Below are 19594 nucleotides of genomic sequence, written 5' to 3' on the forward strand. Positions count from 1 at the left end.
GGAGGCTGTCAAGCTGAAGGAGGAGCCCTATTGGGCTGGTAGGACTCGGGAAGCAACTGAAGCGTACCGGAGGACCAAGCAAGCTACAGCCTTGGCTGTTGCTGAGGCAAAAGTTCGGATGTAAGAGGAGTTCGATGAAGCCCTGGATTAAGATTCCAAATCAGCTCTGATGAGATTCTAGCAATCCATTAGGTGGTCGAGGAGGGAAAAGCAGCACTTTACTAATGCTGCGTTCAGTAAAGGTGGGGCGCTGACTGCAACCAGTGATGTTGTTGGAAGGTGGAAAGAATACTTCTCGGACCTTCTCAATCCCACCGACACGTCTTCCATGAAGGAAGCTGAGTCGAGGGACTTCGGGGTTGGTCTGTCTATAACCGTGGCTGAGGTTGCCTAGGTTGTTAAAACGTTTCATGACAGCAGGGCTTCGGATGTGGACGAGATTCGCCCTGATTTCCTTAAAGGTCTGGATATTGTGGGGCAGCCTTGTTTGACACACCTTTGCAACATTGTGTGGACATCTGGGGAAGTGCCACTGGATTGGCAGACTGGGGTGGTGGTTCCTCTCTTTAAAAAGGGGGACCAGAGGGTGTGCTTAAGTTATAGGGGAATCACTCTCCCAAGCCTCCCTGGTAAGGTCTATTCAGGGCTACTGGATAAGTCAGTCTAATTAACAGGGAGCCAGCAGTCTCTTTACCCTTACTAGTGTCCTTGAGAGGTCATGGGAGTTTGCCCATCCAGTCTACATGTGTTTTGTGGACTTGGAGAAAGTGTTCAGCCGTGTTACTCGGGGTACACTGCGGGGGATGCTCCACGGGTGTGGGATTGGGGGCCTGTAGCAAGTTGTTTTGTCCCTATACAAGCGGTGCGAGAGTTTGGTTCGTATTGCTGGCAGTAAGTCAAACCCCTTCAGGGTGCAAGTTGGACACCGCCAGGGCTGGCTGTTGTCACCGATTCTGTTCATATCTTTCATGGACAGAACTTCTGTGTGCAGCCAGAGGGCGGAGGGAGTCCGGTTCAGTAGCCTTAGGTTTCCATCTCTGCTATTTGTGGATGATATGATCCCGGTTGCATCATCATGCTATGAGCATCAGCTCTCACTGGAGCGATTTACAGCTGAGTACGAAGCGGCTGGGACGAGAATCAACACCTCCAAATCTGAAGCCATAGTCCTCAGTTGGAAAATGGTGGATGGATCCCTTCAGGTTGAGGGTGATGTTCTGCCTCAAGTAGAGGAGTTCAAATAGCTTGGGGTTTTGTTCATAAGGGAAAAATTGAGCATGAGATTGACAGACGGATTGGTGCGGTGTATGCAGTATTGTAAACCCTGTGTCGGTTCGTTGTGATGAAGAGGGAGGTGAGCTCTAAGGCGAAGCTCTCTGTCTATGTTCTGCTCACCTATGGCCACAAATCCTGGGTAGTGACCAAAAGATAGAGATTGTGAATACAGGCAATTGAAATGCGGTTCCTCTGCAGGGTAACTGGACTCTACCTTAGAGACGGTGAGAATTTCAGTTATCTGAGAGAGACTCTGAGAAGAACCACTACTCTTCCACATTGAGAGAAGTCAGTTGAGGTGGTCTGAGCATCTAGGAAGGATGCTCCGGGCATGTCCGACAGGGAGGAAACCCCGAGGAGGCTGGAGAGACTATGTCTCTAGGTTGGCCTGAAAACACCTTCCAAAAGTGCTGGGAAAGGTGGCCGTGGAAAGAGATGTCTGGGCTTCTCTGCTTAAGCTAGTGCCCTTGTGACTAGAGTTCAGAACAAGAGAAAGCTGATGGATGGATGGAAAAAATGTCCCACCTATACTTGGTTTTGAAAAAGCAACTTGGAACCTTTTTTCCCACATCCCATGGCAAGGGTGTCCCAGATGGCATTAGAAGAACAGTGAAAAAGACAACTGGGTCTCTGTTGTGTCCGAAGTCTGAGGACCTGGTCCTGAGAAGAAATAATGTGGCAGATGGAAACAATTTCTTTGTAAACATCTCAAATTGTCTGAAGAGTGTTCAGCTGTACTATACTGTAGAAGAAGATACGCAAAGATTTACCACACTTCTTCTTAAACCTCTTACACAGGTTCCCTCAATGAGGCAAATACATCAGGTCATCAACAAAGTCCATGCTCAATAATCCAGGTATACAATCCAACATTTTTTCAGTCAGATCATCTGGACAGTTTCTTTTTTTGTGCTGAAACGTTTAACCTTCAATCCGGAAGGCTTCATCAGTCAAGGAAACGCACAACACAAAACTGATTATTCCCCCAACAGCTTACTCCAAAGTGGAACAAACCAGTTATGTTGGTGCTAAGATGGTCTCTTTGGCACACCTCCTCCTCCATTGCCGCCCCTCTTCCTTGTCGACAGTCGTGTCAAACTGGTTGAAAACAATAAAGTCCATGCTCAATAATCCAGGTATACAATCCAACATTTTTCAGTCAGGTCATCTGGACAGTTTCTTTTTTTGTGCTGAAATGTTTCAACTTTGATCCGGAAGGCTTCATCAGTCTTAACATCAGGTCATCCCACATGAGAACGGGATCCACCACAGACAAATTTCCTGCTTTTGCTCCGAGATGTTGGTTTGCCAGTGCTTCAGCCCAGCTACCATCTGCAGCATTTGCAGGGCTGTCCTGAGCAATAGCAGAGTGATGCATGAAGGGCAAGGAGGAAAATACCTTTGGTCATACTGACGGAGGAGATGGAAAATGAGATGGAAGATGTGATGGAGGGGAAGAATGATGAGCCTCAGAAAGGTTTGAGGGTACGTGAGAGTAACTGTATGACCGCTGGTGAACAGCCAAGACCATTGTTGTAGACACCGAGTACAAAGATGTGAAAGTGGAATTTCTGTATCCCCATGGTCCAACAACAAAAGTTAAATCTAAGCATGGCAGGAAAGATGTCTGTTTCTGCCAAGCTGAAGACATCATATTCATGGGAAATGCAGCACCAGTCCAGTCTAGAAGAAAATAAATCTACAGCGCAGCCACTGATGTAATGGACTTCACTGAGCATGATCATGGCCAACAACTTTTGCTTAAGACATATGCTGGTTAGACAAAAAATGTCTTAAGTAAATGTTTGATGTTATCTGAAAGTTCCATTTTTTCTACTTTAAATGCAATAATATTGAACTGCAACACACACTCAGATTCTCCCCCACCCCAGCAAACACATGCCACATAAAATTTCAAAAAAGAAACTAATGATCAAGCAAATTAAACTGACACAGTATTGAACTGTTACTTGTGTGACTCTTTTCAAGACCCTTTTCATTAATATTTCCAGTGAGCTACTGTAAATGTGCCAGAGACTCCACATTCAAAAGGAGTTGGAAAAAGACTGAATTGAGACTAATATGAAGGATCCAGTAGGATTTGTAAGGAGTCTTACAAATTTGAAAGGAATAAAAAGTACAGATGGTATCATCATTGACATTGTATAAACATTCAATAGGGAAAAAAAACAATTTCTAAGCTTATTACGGTGAGTTTTATTTAACAATATATGCAATCATTGACCCACTTACTGAAACTCTTATTATGGCTAAAAACTTTCTCATTCTCAAAAATGAGCTGTTTTCACAAGTTAAGCTCACTTTTAATAGCCACTTGCCAACTGTGAGGTCATTGTTGCAACTTCACCTGCTGCTCATAAAAGCATTCAAGGCTGTTTGAAAAAGGAGACGTCAGAAAAATATTTCTGCCCTTTGTGAAAAACTAAACTAAACATTAATTCACATGAAAATGGTTAAAATGCTTTCAAGAAGAGAATTTCATGCAGGGCAATTTTATAACTTTTAAAATGTTAGCAGCAGGGTCCTGGAGGATGCGTGGGAGTTTGCCCAACCAGTCTACATGTGCTTTGTGGACTTGGAGAAGGGGACCCTGTGGGGGGTACTCTGGGAGTATGGGGTACCGGGCCCTTTGATACGGGCTGTTAGGTCCCTGTATGACCAGTGTCAGAGCCTGGTCCGCATCACCGGCAGTAAGTCGGGCTTGTTCCCGGTGAGAGTTGGACTCCGCCAAGGTTGCCCTTTGTCACCGATTCTGTTCATAACTTTTATGGACAGAATTTCTAGGCGCAGCCAAGGTGTTGAGGGGATCCGTTTTGGTGGCCTTAGGATTGTGTCTCTGCTTTTTGCAAATGATGTGGTCTTATTGGCTTCATCAGATCGTGATCTACAGCTTTCGCTGGAGCGGTTCGCAGCCGAATGCGACACGGCCGGGATGAAGATCAGTTCCTCCAAATCCGAGGCCATGGTCTTGAGCCGGAAAAGGGTAGAGTGCCCTCTCCGGGTCAGGGAGGAGGTCCTACCCCAAGTGGAGAAGTTCAAGTATCTTGGGGTCTTGTTCACGAATGAGGGAAAAATGGAGCGCGAGATCGATAGGCGGATAGGTGCAGCGTCTGCAGTGAAGCGGGCGCTGTACAGGTCTGTCGTGGTGAAGAGAGAGCTGAGTCAAAAGGCGAAGCTCTCAATTTACCGATCGATCTACGTTCCTACCCTCATCTATGGTCACGAGCTTTGGGTTGTGACCGAAAGAATGAGATCTCGGAAACAAGCGGCCGAAATAAGTTTTCTCCGCAGGGTGTCTGGGCTCTCCCTTAGAGACAGGGTGAGAAGCTCGATCATCCGGGAGGGACTCAGAGTAGAGCCGCTGCTTCTCCACGTCGAGAGGAGCCAGTTGAGGTGGCTTGGGCATCTGTTTAGGATGCCTCCTGGACGCCTCCCTGGTGAGGTGTTCCGGACACGTCCCACCGGAAGGAGGCCCAGAGGAAGACCCAGGACACGGTGGAGGGACTGTTTCTCGGCTGGCCTGGGAACGCCTCGGGATTCCCCCGGAAGAGCTGGCCCAAGTGGTTGGGGAGAGGGAAGTCTGGGCCTCCCTACTTAGGCTGCTACCCCTGCGACCCGACCCCAGATAAGCGGAAGAAAATGGATGAAAAAATGGATGGATAAAATGTATAAGTCTGGAGAAATGTGTAGCTTTCTTTTGTAAATGTTAGGAAAATCTGAATTAAAAAAAACTAACACAAAATGGAAAAATTGTTTCAACAATTTGTTTTATGCATAAATTATTTTTTTTTCATGAATAAATTGGTTATTTTAACCATTTAAAGCCTAGAAATTAGCACCGAAGATATGCTTAAAACATTACTATTTGGTGAAATTACTACAGTGGCCCTAAGAATTACCAAAAAAAAACTAAAATATTGAAAGCAGAAACAGGGCAGCACGGTGGCGCAACTGGTAGCGCTGCTGCCTCTCAGCGAGCAGGTCCTTGGTTCAAACCCCGGTCCAGGGGCCTTTCTGGGTGGAGTTTGCATGTTCTCTCCGTGCATGCGTGGGTTTTCTCCGGGTACTCCGGTTTCCTCCCACAGTCCAAAAACATGCATGTTAGGCTGATTGGTAACTCTAAATTGTCCCTAGGTGTGAGTGAGAAAGTGAATGGTTGTCTCGTTTGTCTCTATGTGGCCCTGTGATGGACTTGCGACCCGTCCAGGGTGTACCCCGCCCCTCGCACAGTGATTGCTGGACATGGGCACCAGCGACCCCCGTGACCCAAAATGGAATAAGCGGGTAAAGAAAATGGATGGATGGATGGAAAGCAGAAACTTTTTTATTTCAGGGGACTTCAATCTAGAATTGTCTTAGGCTGTTTGTGTCAATAAAACCAATTTGTACAGGGGTACTAGTTGGGGAAAAAAAACAGCAAGAGCCATTTTTAACAATTATTTTCTAAATTAAAGTCTTCAAATAACACTAGATGGTCTTTATTCACTATTTTGAGTGTTAACATGTTCCACTTGAAGCTGTGATTGATTCATTGTTAATGTAACTCTGGTGAGCTGATTTTTTTCATAAATTACACTAATTCTAGCAGATCTGCTTTGGCAGCCATCTAATAAATAAAAAATATATGTTTTTATTTGTAAAATAAGCAAACAAACACTGAAAGTATTATTTTAAACACCAAAAGCAGTAGACATAGACATGCATGGTATACTGTATAAAATTTCACGTTGATAAAAGAGCTGCAGTTTTTCTATGGAAGAGGATTAGGGCCACTGTAATTTATTTTATTTATTTATTTCGGAATTCTGATTTATTATTTTTTCCCTTATAACTGAATTTAAAGTCTGATTCTGAGAAAAAGAGTTTTCCCCATGGCTCCATTTCTTTTATTTATAAATTTGATGGCCTTTTTTATCAAAAAGAAAAGAACAAAAAGTTCCACTTTCAAGGAAAGAACAGACAAAAATGTAGGTTAAAAGTTATTCTCATCGAGTAGTTTAATGCTGCAAGACACAATATTCATTTAACCAGTGTGCAACAGAAGCTGACGAGTGTGATTCATTCATGAAATCATGCACTTCTCTTTGATTTGAACCCTTGATGTGATCAAATAACAAGAAGCTTCAGAAATGAACCCATTTGGATCATTTCTAATTTCTAGTTTTGAGCCATGAGGGACATTATAAAGGTCTGTATGAAACATCATTTTCTTTCAAATATGATTCCAAACAATGTCCCGGTGTGTTTGTCGCCCCTCCAAAACACACCCTTCATTACATTTCTGCTGTAGATTAAAGGCCCCGTTTATTGCCTCTTTTATTACAGTTATTATTAATAAATCAAGAGAACCCGTGAAGAAGGCAGGGCAGAGGAGAGGGTAGGTAGGGTGTGTGTGTGTGATGCTGGTGGATGATGGGGGGCGACCTAGAAGTGGTAATTGCTGGTGTAACAGCGCGTGCAGCCCCGCGGTGGCCTCGTAAGCGACCCGCTTTATTAGATCGGCCGATATCGATCGTCGCTGCACGGCGTTGACTAATCTCTCTCCGGGCCTGGGAGGAGGAGGTGGAGGAGGGAAGCTCGGATCGATGAGCCTGGATTCAATCATGTCTGGAAACAGAGAAAGTAATTTATTGTAATCACGGATGCGAAATGGAAAACGTGAGAACAACACACCCGTGAGGCCCTCGAGGAGAACTACATGAAGCCATGATGCTGATGATGCTGGGTGACCTTCAGCTGCTGCTCAGATTTTACAAACCCCGACAAAAAAAAAAAAATTTTCACATGATTTCTGAATAAAACTGTCAGCAGCTGTTTCTCTTCGAGTGGATTATTTGACCCAGAAACAAAACAAATGGTTCAATAAACGGAACAAAGCAAAGGTCCTGCAGACTGTATGTGGAGAAAACTGGTCCAGATGACACGATTTAACCTTTTTTGCTGTGATCTACCTGGATGATTGAGCTTACAACACTTTTTTTTCTTAAACGGATAGATTTTCAAGAAAAGTGGGGTTCTTGAACAGTGGCGCTTCTAGAAATTTGTTATTGGGGTGGCCATGTGGGGGCCACCGACAATCCTGGGGTGGTACACTGAAATAAAAAGCCAAAATAGAATTTCAGAAATTTATTTATGCTGTTTGTAAAAAAAAAAAAAAGAAAAAAAAAAAGGCACTTGGTAAACTTTAACAATAAGAAAGTTAAGGAATTTCCAATGGATGTAGCTCAGTTGCTAATTTACAACTAATATTTCTGACATGTTGGAAACGTTGTCTCTAATGTAAAGTGTCTCATCTCCTCTACATGGGCTTAAGAACTTGAGAAATTATTAGAAAAGGGTCGACTTAAGCTTCATTTAAATATTTTAAATTTACACGTTAAAACGAACAACGTAAAAACAAGCCCCATTTCAGCTATCGCAATGCTTTGCAACTCGCTTATAATAATTTATACACACAAAAATGTATGATGTTATTTTGTTCCTAAATATTTAATAGCTATTTGGGGTAACTTTAATTGATAAATTTAAGTATAGTAAAACCTGATGTCGGTAAAGCTGCAGACCACGCTTGTGCAAGTAGCTAGAACACAGTGTAACAGGTGATCACTAATACAGGTTATATATTTGTGTAACATGTAATGTGAAGTCTCATTACTTATTTATGGAGTTCAGTTGCATTTAGTGTTTAAAATGCAAAAACACTGGACTATCCCCATCTTCTACTTGGTCTACTATGAAGGGACCATAATGTAGTGCAAACAAGTGCACATTTTGAACATTTATCCAAACTGAGACCAATGGAAGAGAAATTTACATCAGGTATTGTTCATACTTTCCATAGAACCTCACTTAAATAAATCTGAACTATTGCTTTAAAACTGCACGGCAATAATCAAACATACATGAATATTGAGGTTTTAATTAACAGCAGAGTCAATACATGTACAAACGTTTTTACGTGCACTTTTATTTAGTTTCATTTTGCTATCAGACATTCTAAATTTTGTAAACTCTCACAACATAAAAACCTCCACTTGCTATAAGCAGACATCTAAAAAAAAACGTCTCTACGAACAATAGCACAGACTTTTTGTTTTCATCAGGCGCGGGAGTTACGCTCTTCTTCTTCATTCTCTAAAAGGTAGGCTGGCTTGTATCGCTTCACGCCCTTCTCATCCACCACCTGGAGGGCCTTGTTCCGGCAGGTGTTGTCCATGCTGCCGAGCGAAGTGTAGCTGTAGGTGCAGCAGAGATGAAAAGTCTACACTTCAGAACTGGCATTCATGCTAGAATGTAAAACGGATGGAAGATGACTGTACCCTTTATCGTAGAGGATGCAGTAGGGTACATGTAACGTCCTCAGGAATGACCAGATGTCGTGATACGTCCAGTCCTGTGGAGTGAAAAACATTAAACTGGTTTGAACCTTACAGCGTAGTTTATTCTGTGGGAAATCATTCTCTGTGAAGCATCTCAAAGGTTCCAACACCTTCAAGAACAATATTGTTTAAAAAAGGGTGAGTAGGTAGGTGGGTGGGTGGGTGGGTAGGTATGTAGGTAGGTAGTCCCCAGGGGGTAGAGCCATCCAGTAGCATGTTCTAATTAGACAGGAAAAAAAAAACACATGAAATAATCAAAAAAGAAGCAGAATACACAAATTTGGAAAAAGACAATATGCACAAGTGGTAGGGAGTACTACATTCATGATTGGCCTATACATATGTATACATATACTACATTGCCAAATGTATTTGCTCACCTTAAGCTTGAGCTTAAGTGACATCCCATTCCTAATCCATATGGTTCAATATGACGTTGGTCCACCCTTTGCAGCTAGAACAGCTTCAACTCTTCTGGGAAGGCTGCCCACAAGGTTTAGGTTTAAGAGTGTGTTTATGGGGATTTTTGACCATTCTTCCAGAAGCGCATTTGTGAGGTCACATACTGATGTTGGATAAGAAGGCCTGGCTCAGTCTCTGCTCTAAGTCATCCCAAAGGTGTTCTATTGGGGTGAGGTCAGGACTCTGTGCAGGCTAGTCAAGTTAATCCACACCAGATTCTGCCATCCATGTCTTTATGGACCTTGCTTTGTGCACTGGTGCACAGTCATGTTGAAAGAGGAAAGGGCCAGCTCAAAACTTTTCCCACAAAGTTGGGAGCATGGAATTGTCCAAAATGTCTTGGTATGCTGAAGCAGTCAGAGTTCATTTCATTGGAACTAAGCGGCCAAGCCCAGCTCCTGAAAAACAACCCCACACCTTAATCTCCCCTCCACCAAACTTTACACTTGGTACAATGCAGTCAGACAAGTACCGTTCTCCTGGCAACCGCCAAACCCAGACTCGTCCATCAGATTGCCAGATGGAGAAGCGTGATTCGTCACTCCAGAGAATGCGCGTTCACTGCTCTAGAGTCCAGTGGCGTTGTGCTTTACACCACTGCATCCGACACTTTGCATTGCACTTGGTGATGTATGGCTTGGATGCAGCTGCTCGATCATGGAAATCCATTCCATGAAGATCTCTGCGCACTGTTCTTGAGCTGATCTGAAGGCCACGTGAAGTTTGGAGATTTGTAGTGTTTGACTTTGCAGAAAGGTGGTGATCTCTTTGCTCTATGCGCTTCAGCATCCCCTGACCCTGCTCCATCAGTTTACATGGCCTACCACTTTGTGGCTGAGTTGCTGTCGTTCCCAAACACTTCTATTTTCTTATAATACAGCTGACAGTTGACTGTGGAATATTTAGGAGTGAGGAAATTTCACGACTGGATTTGTTGCATAGGTGGCATCCCATCAGTTCCTCGCTGGAATTCACGGAGCTCCTGAGAGCGACCTATTCTTTCACAAATGTTTGTACAAACAGTCTGCATGCCTAGGTGCTTCATTTTGTACACCTGTGGCCATGGAAGTGATTGGAACATATGATTCCAATAATTTAGATGGGTGAGCAAATACTTATGGCAATGTAATTTATATACACATCTAAGCATACATATACCTGTACATGTATACATGTACATGCATATGTATACAGTGGTCCCTCACTACTTTCACTACTTTCGCAGAATCGCTCTTTCGCAGTTTTTCAAAGTAAGATTGGACATGACGCACAACTGGCTAAGTGATGGATAAACCATACATCGGTATGGATTTTTTATTTAAAATAAATATTTTTAAATTATTTAGCACCTGCTGCACCTGTGTGCACCCCACATGTTCAGGGAGAAGTTCCATCCCACAGCATGTCATGATCTCCGCTCTGCAGTGGAGAAGTGGGCGTGGCCGAGACCCGCAATAAACGAGGGACTACAATACATGCACAAGTGCCCAGGATGCCACAGATTTCCAAGGCTCTACTTTACTGTAGAACAATTAGAAAAAGAACATGTTGTACAGGATCGCTGTGCGTGTTTGAGATGAAAGGTGTGGACAAACCCTTTCAAAATAAAGCTCTGCTGTAGGTTCATCGAGCTGCACAATAAAAAAAAAACGGTAGACAGCGATGCAAAGTGACACGTCTGCATTCAGAAACATTCAAATTCTGATGAAACAGCAAATGGTTTGCAGGAATTTCTGTAAAATCGTTATACCTTCACCAGTCTGCATCAGCTTTGACAAATTTCGAAATGTGGCAAATGGTCTCATTAATAAGCACCCCTAAATGTAATTTTAACAGCCAAAACAGTAAAAAAAAAAAAAAAAAACGAGATTCTATCGTGAGTTAAAAAAAGCAACAACAAAAAAGTTCTTCCTGCAGCAAAATATACACACCATTCTTATAGAAACACAGGAATGCTATTAAAACATTTCCTGTGTTGAGTCTCAGTCTTTCAGAGCTAGCAAGTTGAACTGAAGGTAACAAGAATTCCTTTTTGGTTTTTGATGTTTTACTTCTCTTTCTCATTTCTAAACTGAGAGGAAAAACATCTTCAGGAAACAGAAAAGACCAACTAGCATTATTTTTTACTTATTCTACGATCATACAAGTCTGTCTGTGCTCTTACAAACAAGACAAGTGGTGAAAAACACCACAGCTGGAATACTTTTGTTGGGTGAAGATACAAATATAGATGACATAAACACTGCTAATACAGGTAACATGACAGGACATGTATGTGACGGTGTGTCGGTCTTACCAGAAGTGGGTTGACTCTCATGTATTCGGGCCAGCCGGGATCAGTGGGACACATGGGTGTGAGCGTGTGAGAGTAAGGGTCGCTTCTTCTGGTTCCCATCAGGACGGCTTTCAGCCCCGGTCTCTTTTCCTGCAACTCGTTCAGCGCTTGGCGAATGCTGCCCTCCACGTAGATCAACTCCAAGTTATACCTATTGGACAAAAATTAGGACAACGTTACAAAAAACAAAGTTAAGACACTTTTTCTAACTCGCCTAACTTACCTGGAAAGGTGTTGGAGAATATCCGAGATGAACAAAACAAGTATGTGATTTTCTTAAGGTTAGAAGAAAGTGATGACTCACTTCTTTGTCGTGTCTTGAAGGAATCTCTCCATTTCGGGAAAAGGAGAGACATTACGGATATACAGAGCTTTAACCTTGTCTTTCCCGTCTGGATAGAGCCTGAGTGGCAGGAAGAGAGAAATTGGGCATTAAAGATAAAAAACGGATGAGACAGCAAGAGATTAGATAAGACAATCTGTCAAATGCAGACATGAAAGTCAGAGAACAGCCAGCTCTGTTCAAGGTTTTCACTCAACCAGCTCTTTTCCTGTCCTCACCTACTGTAAATCTTAGTGAGATATGTCCCACCGTGCTCACATGGTGTTAAATATATTTACTAAGTTAAAACTATTCTTCATCGCCTTCCATCCGGTTACCGTTTCAGTGCAGCGTAGTAGAGATGGAGCAGTGCTGTGCAGTCTTTGCCTCCGTTGAAGCCGACACAGATTTTCTCTGTTGAATACTGATCCAGCGCAGCCTCGATTGTTTTCAGAGCGGACTTGACTTTCTCTCCCAGCGCCGTGTCTGTGGAAAACACGCTGCAGTGAAACGATGGTTTGTTGTAATTAGGTGTACTTTAAGTCCCTGGTTCTGAACCCCTGTGAAGACTGTGGTGAATAAATTAGTTGGTGGCTACTTGGGATGCTCCGGTGGAGTCTCTAAAGGACCTGAGAGCTGTGAAAAGTGCAAAACAGTGAGGATATTTAACTCGTGTGGTTTCAAATCAGTGTTCAGTTGTGTCACAGAAAGTGGGCGCTGTTTTCAGCAATGAATACCTGAAACACTCGCATGTTAAACTGCAGCCTTTAACCAGTTTGTTCAATTAAATGTGATACGAATTTAAGCTTCTCCAGTTGTAAAGTGTTAGTAAAGACTGGTGTTATAGCTGGGATTTGGAGAGCTATGGCATTTTGAGGTGATGTGTTATAAAATGTTTAAGAACTGATTTGTGATATTTTTTTATATTGTATTTCTGTTTTGTTTTTTTTTTAGTTCATTGAGTGGTCTCATATCTGTTATATTCTGTTTATGATTCACTCTAAACTCAGATATGGGTCTAAAGTCTGAGCTCAGTTTAAGTTCTGCATAATTTATTTATCGCAAAAGACGAGTGAATTAAATATCTTTGAAAGAGTTCAGTTTTTAAGTGTACCTGCTTTACCACACTTGTTTCTGAGTGTTTTTATTGAGTTGAGTTAAAGAAGACTGGGAGCTGGTTTAACAGGAGAAGAGCTTTAACACTAAAAGATCTGGTTTGTTCCAGTTTTGGAGAGTCTGAAAACCAAAGTTAAACCTTCATTTTTGTGTGCATGTGTGCACAGGAGACTAGTAAAGAATGACAGCTTGAAGACAGAATGGTGCTCAGCCATTTGGAGGTTTTTTTTTTTACTGATAAAAGGAATGAAACTGAAATTTAGGAGCCAGTAATACTCAGAAATTGGCTCCTGAAATGTTACTGGGAGTCATTGCAGATGGTTGTGGAAGATACAAATGTTTGAGCTCGCAAATTGTTCCAACACACTCATTTGCACCAAGGTATGTGGAGTGAAACATGTCTGGCAGTTTGTCCCACTCCTGTCTGACGATGTAATAAATGACAGTTTGTCTCAATAAGTGGGTCATCATTTGTTAAACAACAGAATGAAATTATGGATCCAAATAAAGCAGAAATAATCAGCTTATTTCGAACAGCTGAATGATGGACTGAACAATATGTAGTTTAAAAAACAGCAGATTTCACTGAATATCCTGGAGCGTGATGTCACACTGAAATTCTCTACAACTTCAATGTACATACATTTTGTTTGCAACTATATGCAGTCAGAAAATGCAACTAAAGTAAGATTTTGGTGCTGGCTGACAGTTTTCAAACCTCTGATGGAGAATACTCACCGCTGTTGGCCAGTTTGTACACCTCTGCACTGGCGAGAGTCACTGGGTCTTTGACCAAAGCCACCACACTACCCTTAGGCAGCTGATCGACCAGCTGCGCACGAGCTCTGTCCACCTCTTCCTGGCTGTCTGAGTCCAGAACCAGTCTGACTTTGCAGTAATTGCTCAACCAGTCAGGGTAGGAGCCGAGAGCCACCTTTCGCCCCCAACTGGCCTGCAGTTTGGTCAGCACAGTGGCGATCTCCGTTTCTTCTGCGTCTACAAACACCTGACAGGACCACGTTTGGTTAGCCCAGCTGCACTGGCTTTAGACAGAGGTTCATTAAACCGCATAGGCACAGGAAATGGTACCTCTCGAGTGTAAAATGTGGTTCCTGAACTAGCAAAGAGATGCTCCAGTCCAGTGAAGGCCATCTCCATGAAGGACGGGGTCCCAGGAAATACATATACGTTGCGCACGCTGACCTGTGAGAAGACGGCCAAGTTAGAGAGTAGGAACTCATTCAGACCACGCTGTAAAGTAAAAGTATGGTAGGTATTTTTTTTTTACATAAAAGGATGTAAGCCTATATACTTTTATTTACTGCTAATAAGTGGTTGGAGTTTGAGTCACTTAAAACTTAAAGCAGTTAGTGGAACACAAATCTATTTGGACTAAACAGTGTGTTTTCATCCATTTTATACAAAATAGAGAAAACTTATTTATACAAAATACTTTTATTTAAAAAAGATCTAGTTTGAAGACGAATGATGGCAGTTCCTCTGCCTTTTTACAATAATTGAGTGAAAATGGACTAAGAGAAATACTGAACTCTTAAAAAGGTACCAATTATAAAATGGGAATGACAATAAAAAAAAAACATTCAGAGAACTCGGTCTTGCTGTTAAATCAACAACAGCAAATACAACTTTTAAATAGTTCTGCTTGAAAACATGAGCCAAGAAGTGAAGGAGACAACTACATACTGTCAAAATGATTCAGAACTCAAGACAAGAAAAAGGTAAAACTCTCTTCTGACTCTCTGATACGAGTGACCGATGGGTACAAATTTGATGTTTTTGATCAGTCCAGAGAATTTAAGGATTTATTTTAATTGTTTCAAACACATTACCAATTAAAACTAGAAAGTTTCTGGAGAAACAGATTTGGGACTGTCGCACGGTGGCCAGACTTCTGTCAGTAATTTTGAATGAGAAAAATGGCGTCTTTGTTTGCAAAAGTACGTCACCATGGTAACTCAAAACGACAATAAAAGTAATGGCACACATCACGGTGCTAAGTCAATCATTTTGATATATCATTTGTGGGGGTACACGTTGCGGTTCAGGACACATTAAAGTTGACGGAAGAGAAAGATATAAAGTTAAGAAACCCTTGTCAGGTGGATAATAATAATAATAGGTGGCTGCCTGGCAACCCCCAATAAACAAATAATCATACTTTAATTTGGTGAATACCATGAAAAGTTCAAATTTCTGGTTAAAGAGCTTGTTTTAAATTATCCAGACCTCAAACTGTTCCTGGTCTATGAAAGGCCTCGGTGTTTGCAGTTAATACCATTGTTAGAACTCATGTGTTTTTGGGTCGACAATCTGAACAGTTTTGGAAAGAGTGGCTTCAGTGTCTGCTCGTGTTCGCTGCTACAAACCGCTCATGAAGGTCTTCTTTCCCCTGAATACACTTACGATTGGGTAGCGCTGGCGTTTTCCAGTCTGGGGGTCAGTTCCGTAGTTGAGTTTTGCCGATCGAGGCACCCTGGCCATCTTCATGGCCGGACCGTCTTTGTCCGTCGTCCCAATGAATTCTTCAACCAGCCTGGTGAGCTCAGGATGAGGATACATCTCCTCCCGGAACGCCATGGCGATGCTCTCTAAGGTGATGTCGTCATGAGTGGAGCCTACGCCCCCCGACGTTAGGAGGTGGGTGTACCGAGAGGAAAGGAGGACCACCTCTTTGGCTATCACCTCCTGTACATCTGGTACCACGGTTATCCGCTGCACGGACACACCGAGCCTCCGAAGTGCTCGGGCCAGGAAGGTGCTGTTGGTGTCCACAGTGTGACCCTGAAAGACACGCACAGACAGTCTCCCTGCAGCGTCTTCAAACTCAACACATCAGATTCAAGGACTTTTTAAAAACTCCCAACGTTGCGCTTGATGAAATCCAAGGACTTCCAGAAGACGTGTTTGAGTGCCAGACGTGACACTGGGCAGAATCAAAGCCTTCATGTTTAAATCATGCCCAGTCAAGGAATAATGGTGAACTTGTCATTTTAAAACAGAGCGTCGCTGCCACATCAAATAACCGTTACAAGGTTTTCCTGCGGTTACAAGAAGTGACTCGAACACTTGAAAGAAGCCTAAACAGCCGAGACGTGCAGCTGATCGAGTACATGTTTGTAATATCAAATGGAAGTAAAAAAAAATAAAAACTTTTCCAAAGGGTTTCACTGTCAGTCAGATGAAGCTGAAATGTCACTCAGATTACCTTGAGGATCTCGTCTCCGATGATGAGAATGGCTGCTGTAGGAGAATCAGAGGAGGAGCCGGAGTCCTGGTTGTTAGTCGACATTGTTGCTGTGCGAAGTTGTGTTGCCAGTCTCCTCACACGCACTGCTGCTCTGTTCAGACCGGGTACGGAAAAGCTGGAAAACAGAGCAAAGATTTTAACGTTCTATATATGACCTGCACACTTGCACATCTTCCTGCTCTCTGTGTTAAATTTGATACTTTAAAAGCCACAAGATGTCCCCGTGTGGACAACGAAGGACGCTCACATCAACATGGATCCACATGGAGCATACAAAGTATTTCAGTGAAGCTCAGGCCCTCTTCTCCTTCATTATTTGCTTCCTACCAGGGAGCATCTTGGGGAAAAACAGACATGGAGGAGCACAGCAGAGACAGAAAGAAAAGGAGGAAAGAGAAGAGCTCGTGAATAAAATGTGCATTTCAGCTGCACAGAGCATACACAGCAGCACAAATTCACTATAAAACAGATTAAAAAAATGCAACTTGTGCGTTTCCCCAAGAACTTTTGCTGCGTTATGAAAGAAAGAGCCATGATAAAAAATGTATTGAGGATATTTTAGGCATATCTAGCTTATTTATATAAAAAGACATACTTAATTGCAAATGTTTGCGTTAAAATACTTAAAAAGTTACAAACATGAAACCTCTATCCTACTATAGTTTGATAATTATCCCAGTTAGTGTAACCGTATGAAGTTACTCATGACTGACTGAAGAAACTATGGGATGAATTATAAATTAATATACATATTATCTGTTTTAATTAAGAATAGATGCTCCAGTGTTTTCTGTGCTGAAGAGAATAATCAGAGTTAAATCAGTTTTTCATTTTATACAGTTCAGATCTTTGCTAAATATAGAAAAAAAAAAGACTAAACTCTGTGCTTGAGCATTTGGAAAAGATGTAGCAGTAAATAAATCATGTTTTTTAATCTCTTAGTTTTTAATTGGGATCGGTTAGTTGCTCCAAACATATATTCAATACCTGTAGAATAACCGAGAACAATAAAGAAATACCAGATAAAATCGCTGCTTTTCAAGTTTGAGTTTTAGGGGTTTTTAATACATGAATATGTTACGCTTGTTGTAAGGTAAGCCGGATGGTTGAAATGTCCATTTACTAAAGTTAAACTGAATAAAACAAATGTGAGCAGCGCTTTTTTTGTTTTCTGCGATCAACATGTCACTAATTGCTCGGTGTATATGACAAAATGTAAAGAACGCAAAACATGCCGAGCAAAGATTAGTAAGACCTTTGAAATGATCTTAGAATAAAAGTAATAAGGATTGCTTAACTAAAACAGTTTTAGAATTACCGGTATCTGAATAGGTTTTCCACCTACGATAGGATTTTTGTTTTTACAACTTCTAATTATTAAAATTAGTTTTTCTCCTTCAATTTAAAAAAGCTTTGAGGGTGTTAGTGGAAAAACAATCCAAAAGTCTTCTAGTTTTGAGATTTTCAATTTAGAAAAAAAACTATATAAATAATCTATACTAAAACATTATTAAGATACAAATTGATTTTTCTATAAAGACTCAAATGGTGACTATGCCTAATACATAGGAGGTTACACAGAAAGCTAAAATATTCCTAATAATTTACTCGACCAAGCAGGATTTTTGTTGCATAGATTCCATATATGTGGCGACTTTTTGTTGCAGGAGTACTGAAGTAAACTGAGTAGGTTTACCACCACTGGGAGGCACAAAATATTCAAACTACTTGGACAAAATAATAAGATTCAAGCCAAAAAAAAATAAAAGAGCAAAGTTTTACTGGACAAAAGCCAAATAGCTATGAACTAGTTCATAGTTCAGATCCAGTTTACTCCATGCCTGTACAGTTCTAAGTACTCTGACCTTGTAAAATTATTATAGTTAAAGAACAGTTACATTCATTTGCACATGCAATACAGTCTGCTACATCGTTTGTTATCTAATAAATCAATATTCAATCTGATCTGTGATAAAGGACAGGTGACTTATCTTATTAGTAACAAAACTATGTTATGAATACGCTTATGTATGCGGTCATATCTGGTCCATTCTGCCACTTTACTTGACTACTATGTACCACAAACTATAAATGTTATGTTTCAAAGAAACGTTGGCCACCAAACTGCCTTTTAATTCAATTAAAACCTGAGAAAACTTACTCTTAAACCACCGAAGTCCTCGTCATGTTTCCTTACATCTGTAACATGTCGCTCAAGAATAATCAGCCAATCACAAGCCACTAACCGTTGTCCCGGAAGTGCGGAAGCCAATCACATTCGAGAAGGCGGGCTATGTACACGGAAGTAGTCGTGAATGTGCATCTACAGCCGATGTGTAAATACGTGATACGCAGACAGAGTAAATGAATTTGCGAAAATCGCCGTATAGAAAAATCGTCGCTCTTCGAGCCCTCAGTTTGAAGTGTTAGTCATGCAGGAAAGACAATATTAAGAGATGCTGCAGATCCTAGCAAGGAATCATTTCTTCTTCATAAGTTAAGAGAGGATTGTGCTCAGGTGCGCCCCTGCTGGTTGGAGAAGTCACGCCTGGAACAGGATTTTTGTTGGCCTCCTAGTGGAGCATTTTAGACAGGCTTGATCATGAGAAAATATTAAAAATACAGTATTTCCAAACCATTTTTTAAAAAAGCATTACCGTTTAAATGTACATTTTAATAGTTGAAAAAATATGCTCTCAACACTTTACTCTGTTTTTTTTTTTACACATTTTAATGATTAGTTTCTTGATTTGTTTAAAAAAGTTAAAACTTTAAGGTAAAAATAGCCTTAAATATGGAAACAAATCAGTTTAGATAACTGTTGGCCTTCAACTCAATTAAGGTAGCAGTCTTTAGATAAATTATGAAATGGTGAACAAATAAGTTAAATGTGTTCTATTTTATTATATTTACTCCATATTAATCTTTAGTTATCATGCAATAGTGTTTTTGTTTTATATTGTAATTCAAGTTTGTTTCTGGCACAAATGGTTCTAAATCAAAGCATATATTGTTGCATTAATGTATAGCTGTTAAAAAAGGCATTCACTGAAACTCAATCTGGGGTGTAAAACTTGATTTTCTTTTTCAGTTTTATATTTTTTAACCTGTTAAATGAAGGTTTAAAAGTGCTGCTGCAGCTGATAAAATTAGTTGGTATGTTTCGTTCTTATAAAGTTTATTGTTTTTCATAATCAAATAATTGTTCTTAACCAAACACATGAAAAATAAGAATTTTCCCCAGTTGTATTGTGCAGAACTATACAGTAAATGGCTTGGCTGAAGTATTTTCAAACGTACAGTAATGTTCTGTCCTATGTTACAGTCAGTGCTGCGGTTATGTTTCTTTACTAGACCGAGCAAGTCAGATAGATAGATAGATAGATAGATAGATAGATAGATAGATAGATAGATAG

The 19594-nt window shown here is 41.1% G+C and overlaps 1 protein-coding gene across 2 annotated transcripts; it reads right to left on the minus strand.

The window, feature by feature from the left end:
- Positions 1-6890: 6890 nt before the first annotated feature.
- flad1 (flavin adenine dinucleotide synthetase 1) lies at positions 6891-18396 on the minus strand. 2 transcript variants are annotated; one of them, XM_037676937.1, is made up of 12 exons: positions 18340-18396; positions 16426-16515; positions 16137-16293; positions 15335-15712; positions 14000-14113; positions 13649-13916; positions 12133-12280; positions 11777-11875; positions 11434-11623; positions 8616-8689; positions 8384-8531; positions 6891-6903 (listed from the first exon to the last, which is right to left on the minus strand). In XM_037676937.1, the coding sequence occupies exons 2-11, from the start codon at positions 16431-16433 to the stop codon at positions 8396-8398; spliced, it is 1572 nt and encodes a 523-aa protein (XP_037532865.1). In that variant the 5' UTR covers positions 16434-16515; positions 18340-18396; the 3' UTR covers positions 6891-6903; positions 8384-8395. The 2 variants fall into 2 exon arrangements, with proteins under 2 accessions (XP_037532865.1, XP_037532864.1); XM_037676936.1 differs by lacking the exon at positions 6891-6903 and having other exon boundaries at positions 8347-8531.
- Positions 18397-19594: the final 1198 nt, after the last annotated feature.

Source organism: Nematolebias whitei, chromosome 5, assembly GCF_014905685.2.
Source record: "Nematolebias whitei isolate Nwh7 chromosome 5, NemWhi1, whole genome shotgun sequence".
Taxonomy (NCBI): Eukaryota; Metazoa; Chordata; class Actinopteri; order Cyprinodontiformes; family Rivulidae; genus Nematolebias; species Nematolebias whitei.

What these genes read in the sequence shown, in the direction of transcription:
- flad1 (XM_037676937.1), bottom strand. An exon ending in CTTCAAGACACGACAAAGAA is followed by an intron (nt 11,624 to 11,776) that starts GTGAGTCATCAC and finishes TTTGTCCAATAG; the next exon opens with GTATAACTTGGAGTTGATCT. An exon ending in TGCATCCTCTACGATAAAGG is followed by an intron (nt 8,532 to 8,615) that starts GTACAGTCATCT and finishes CTGCACCTACAG; the next exon opens with CTACACTTCGCTCGGCAGCA.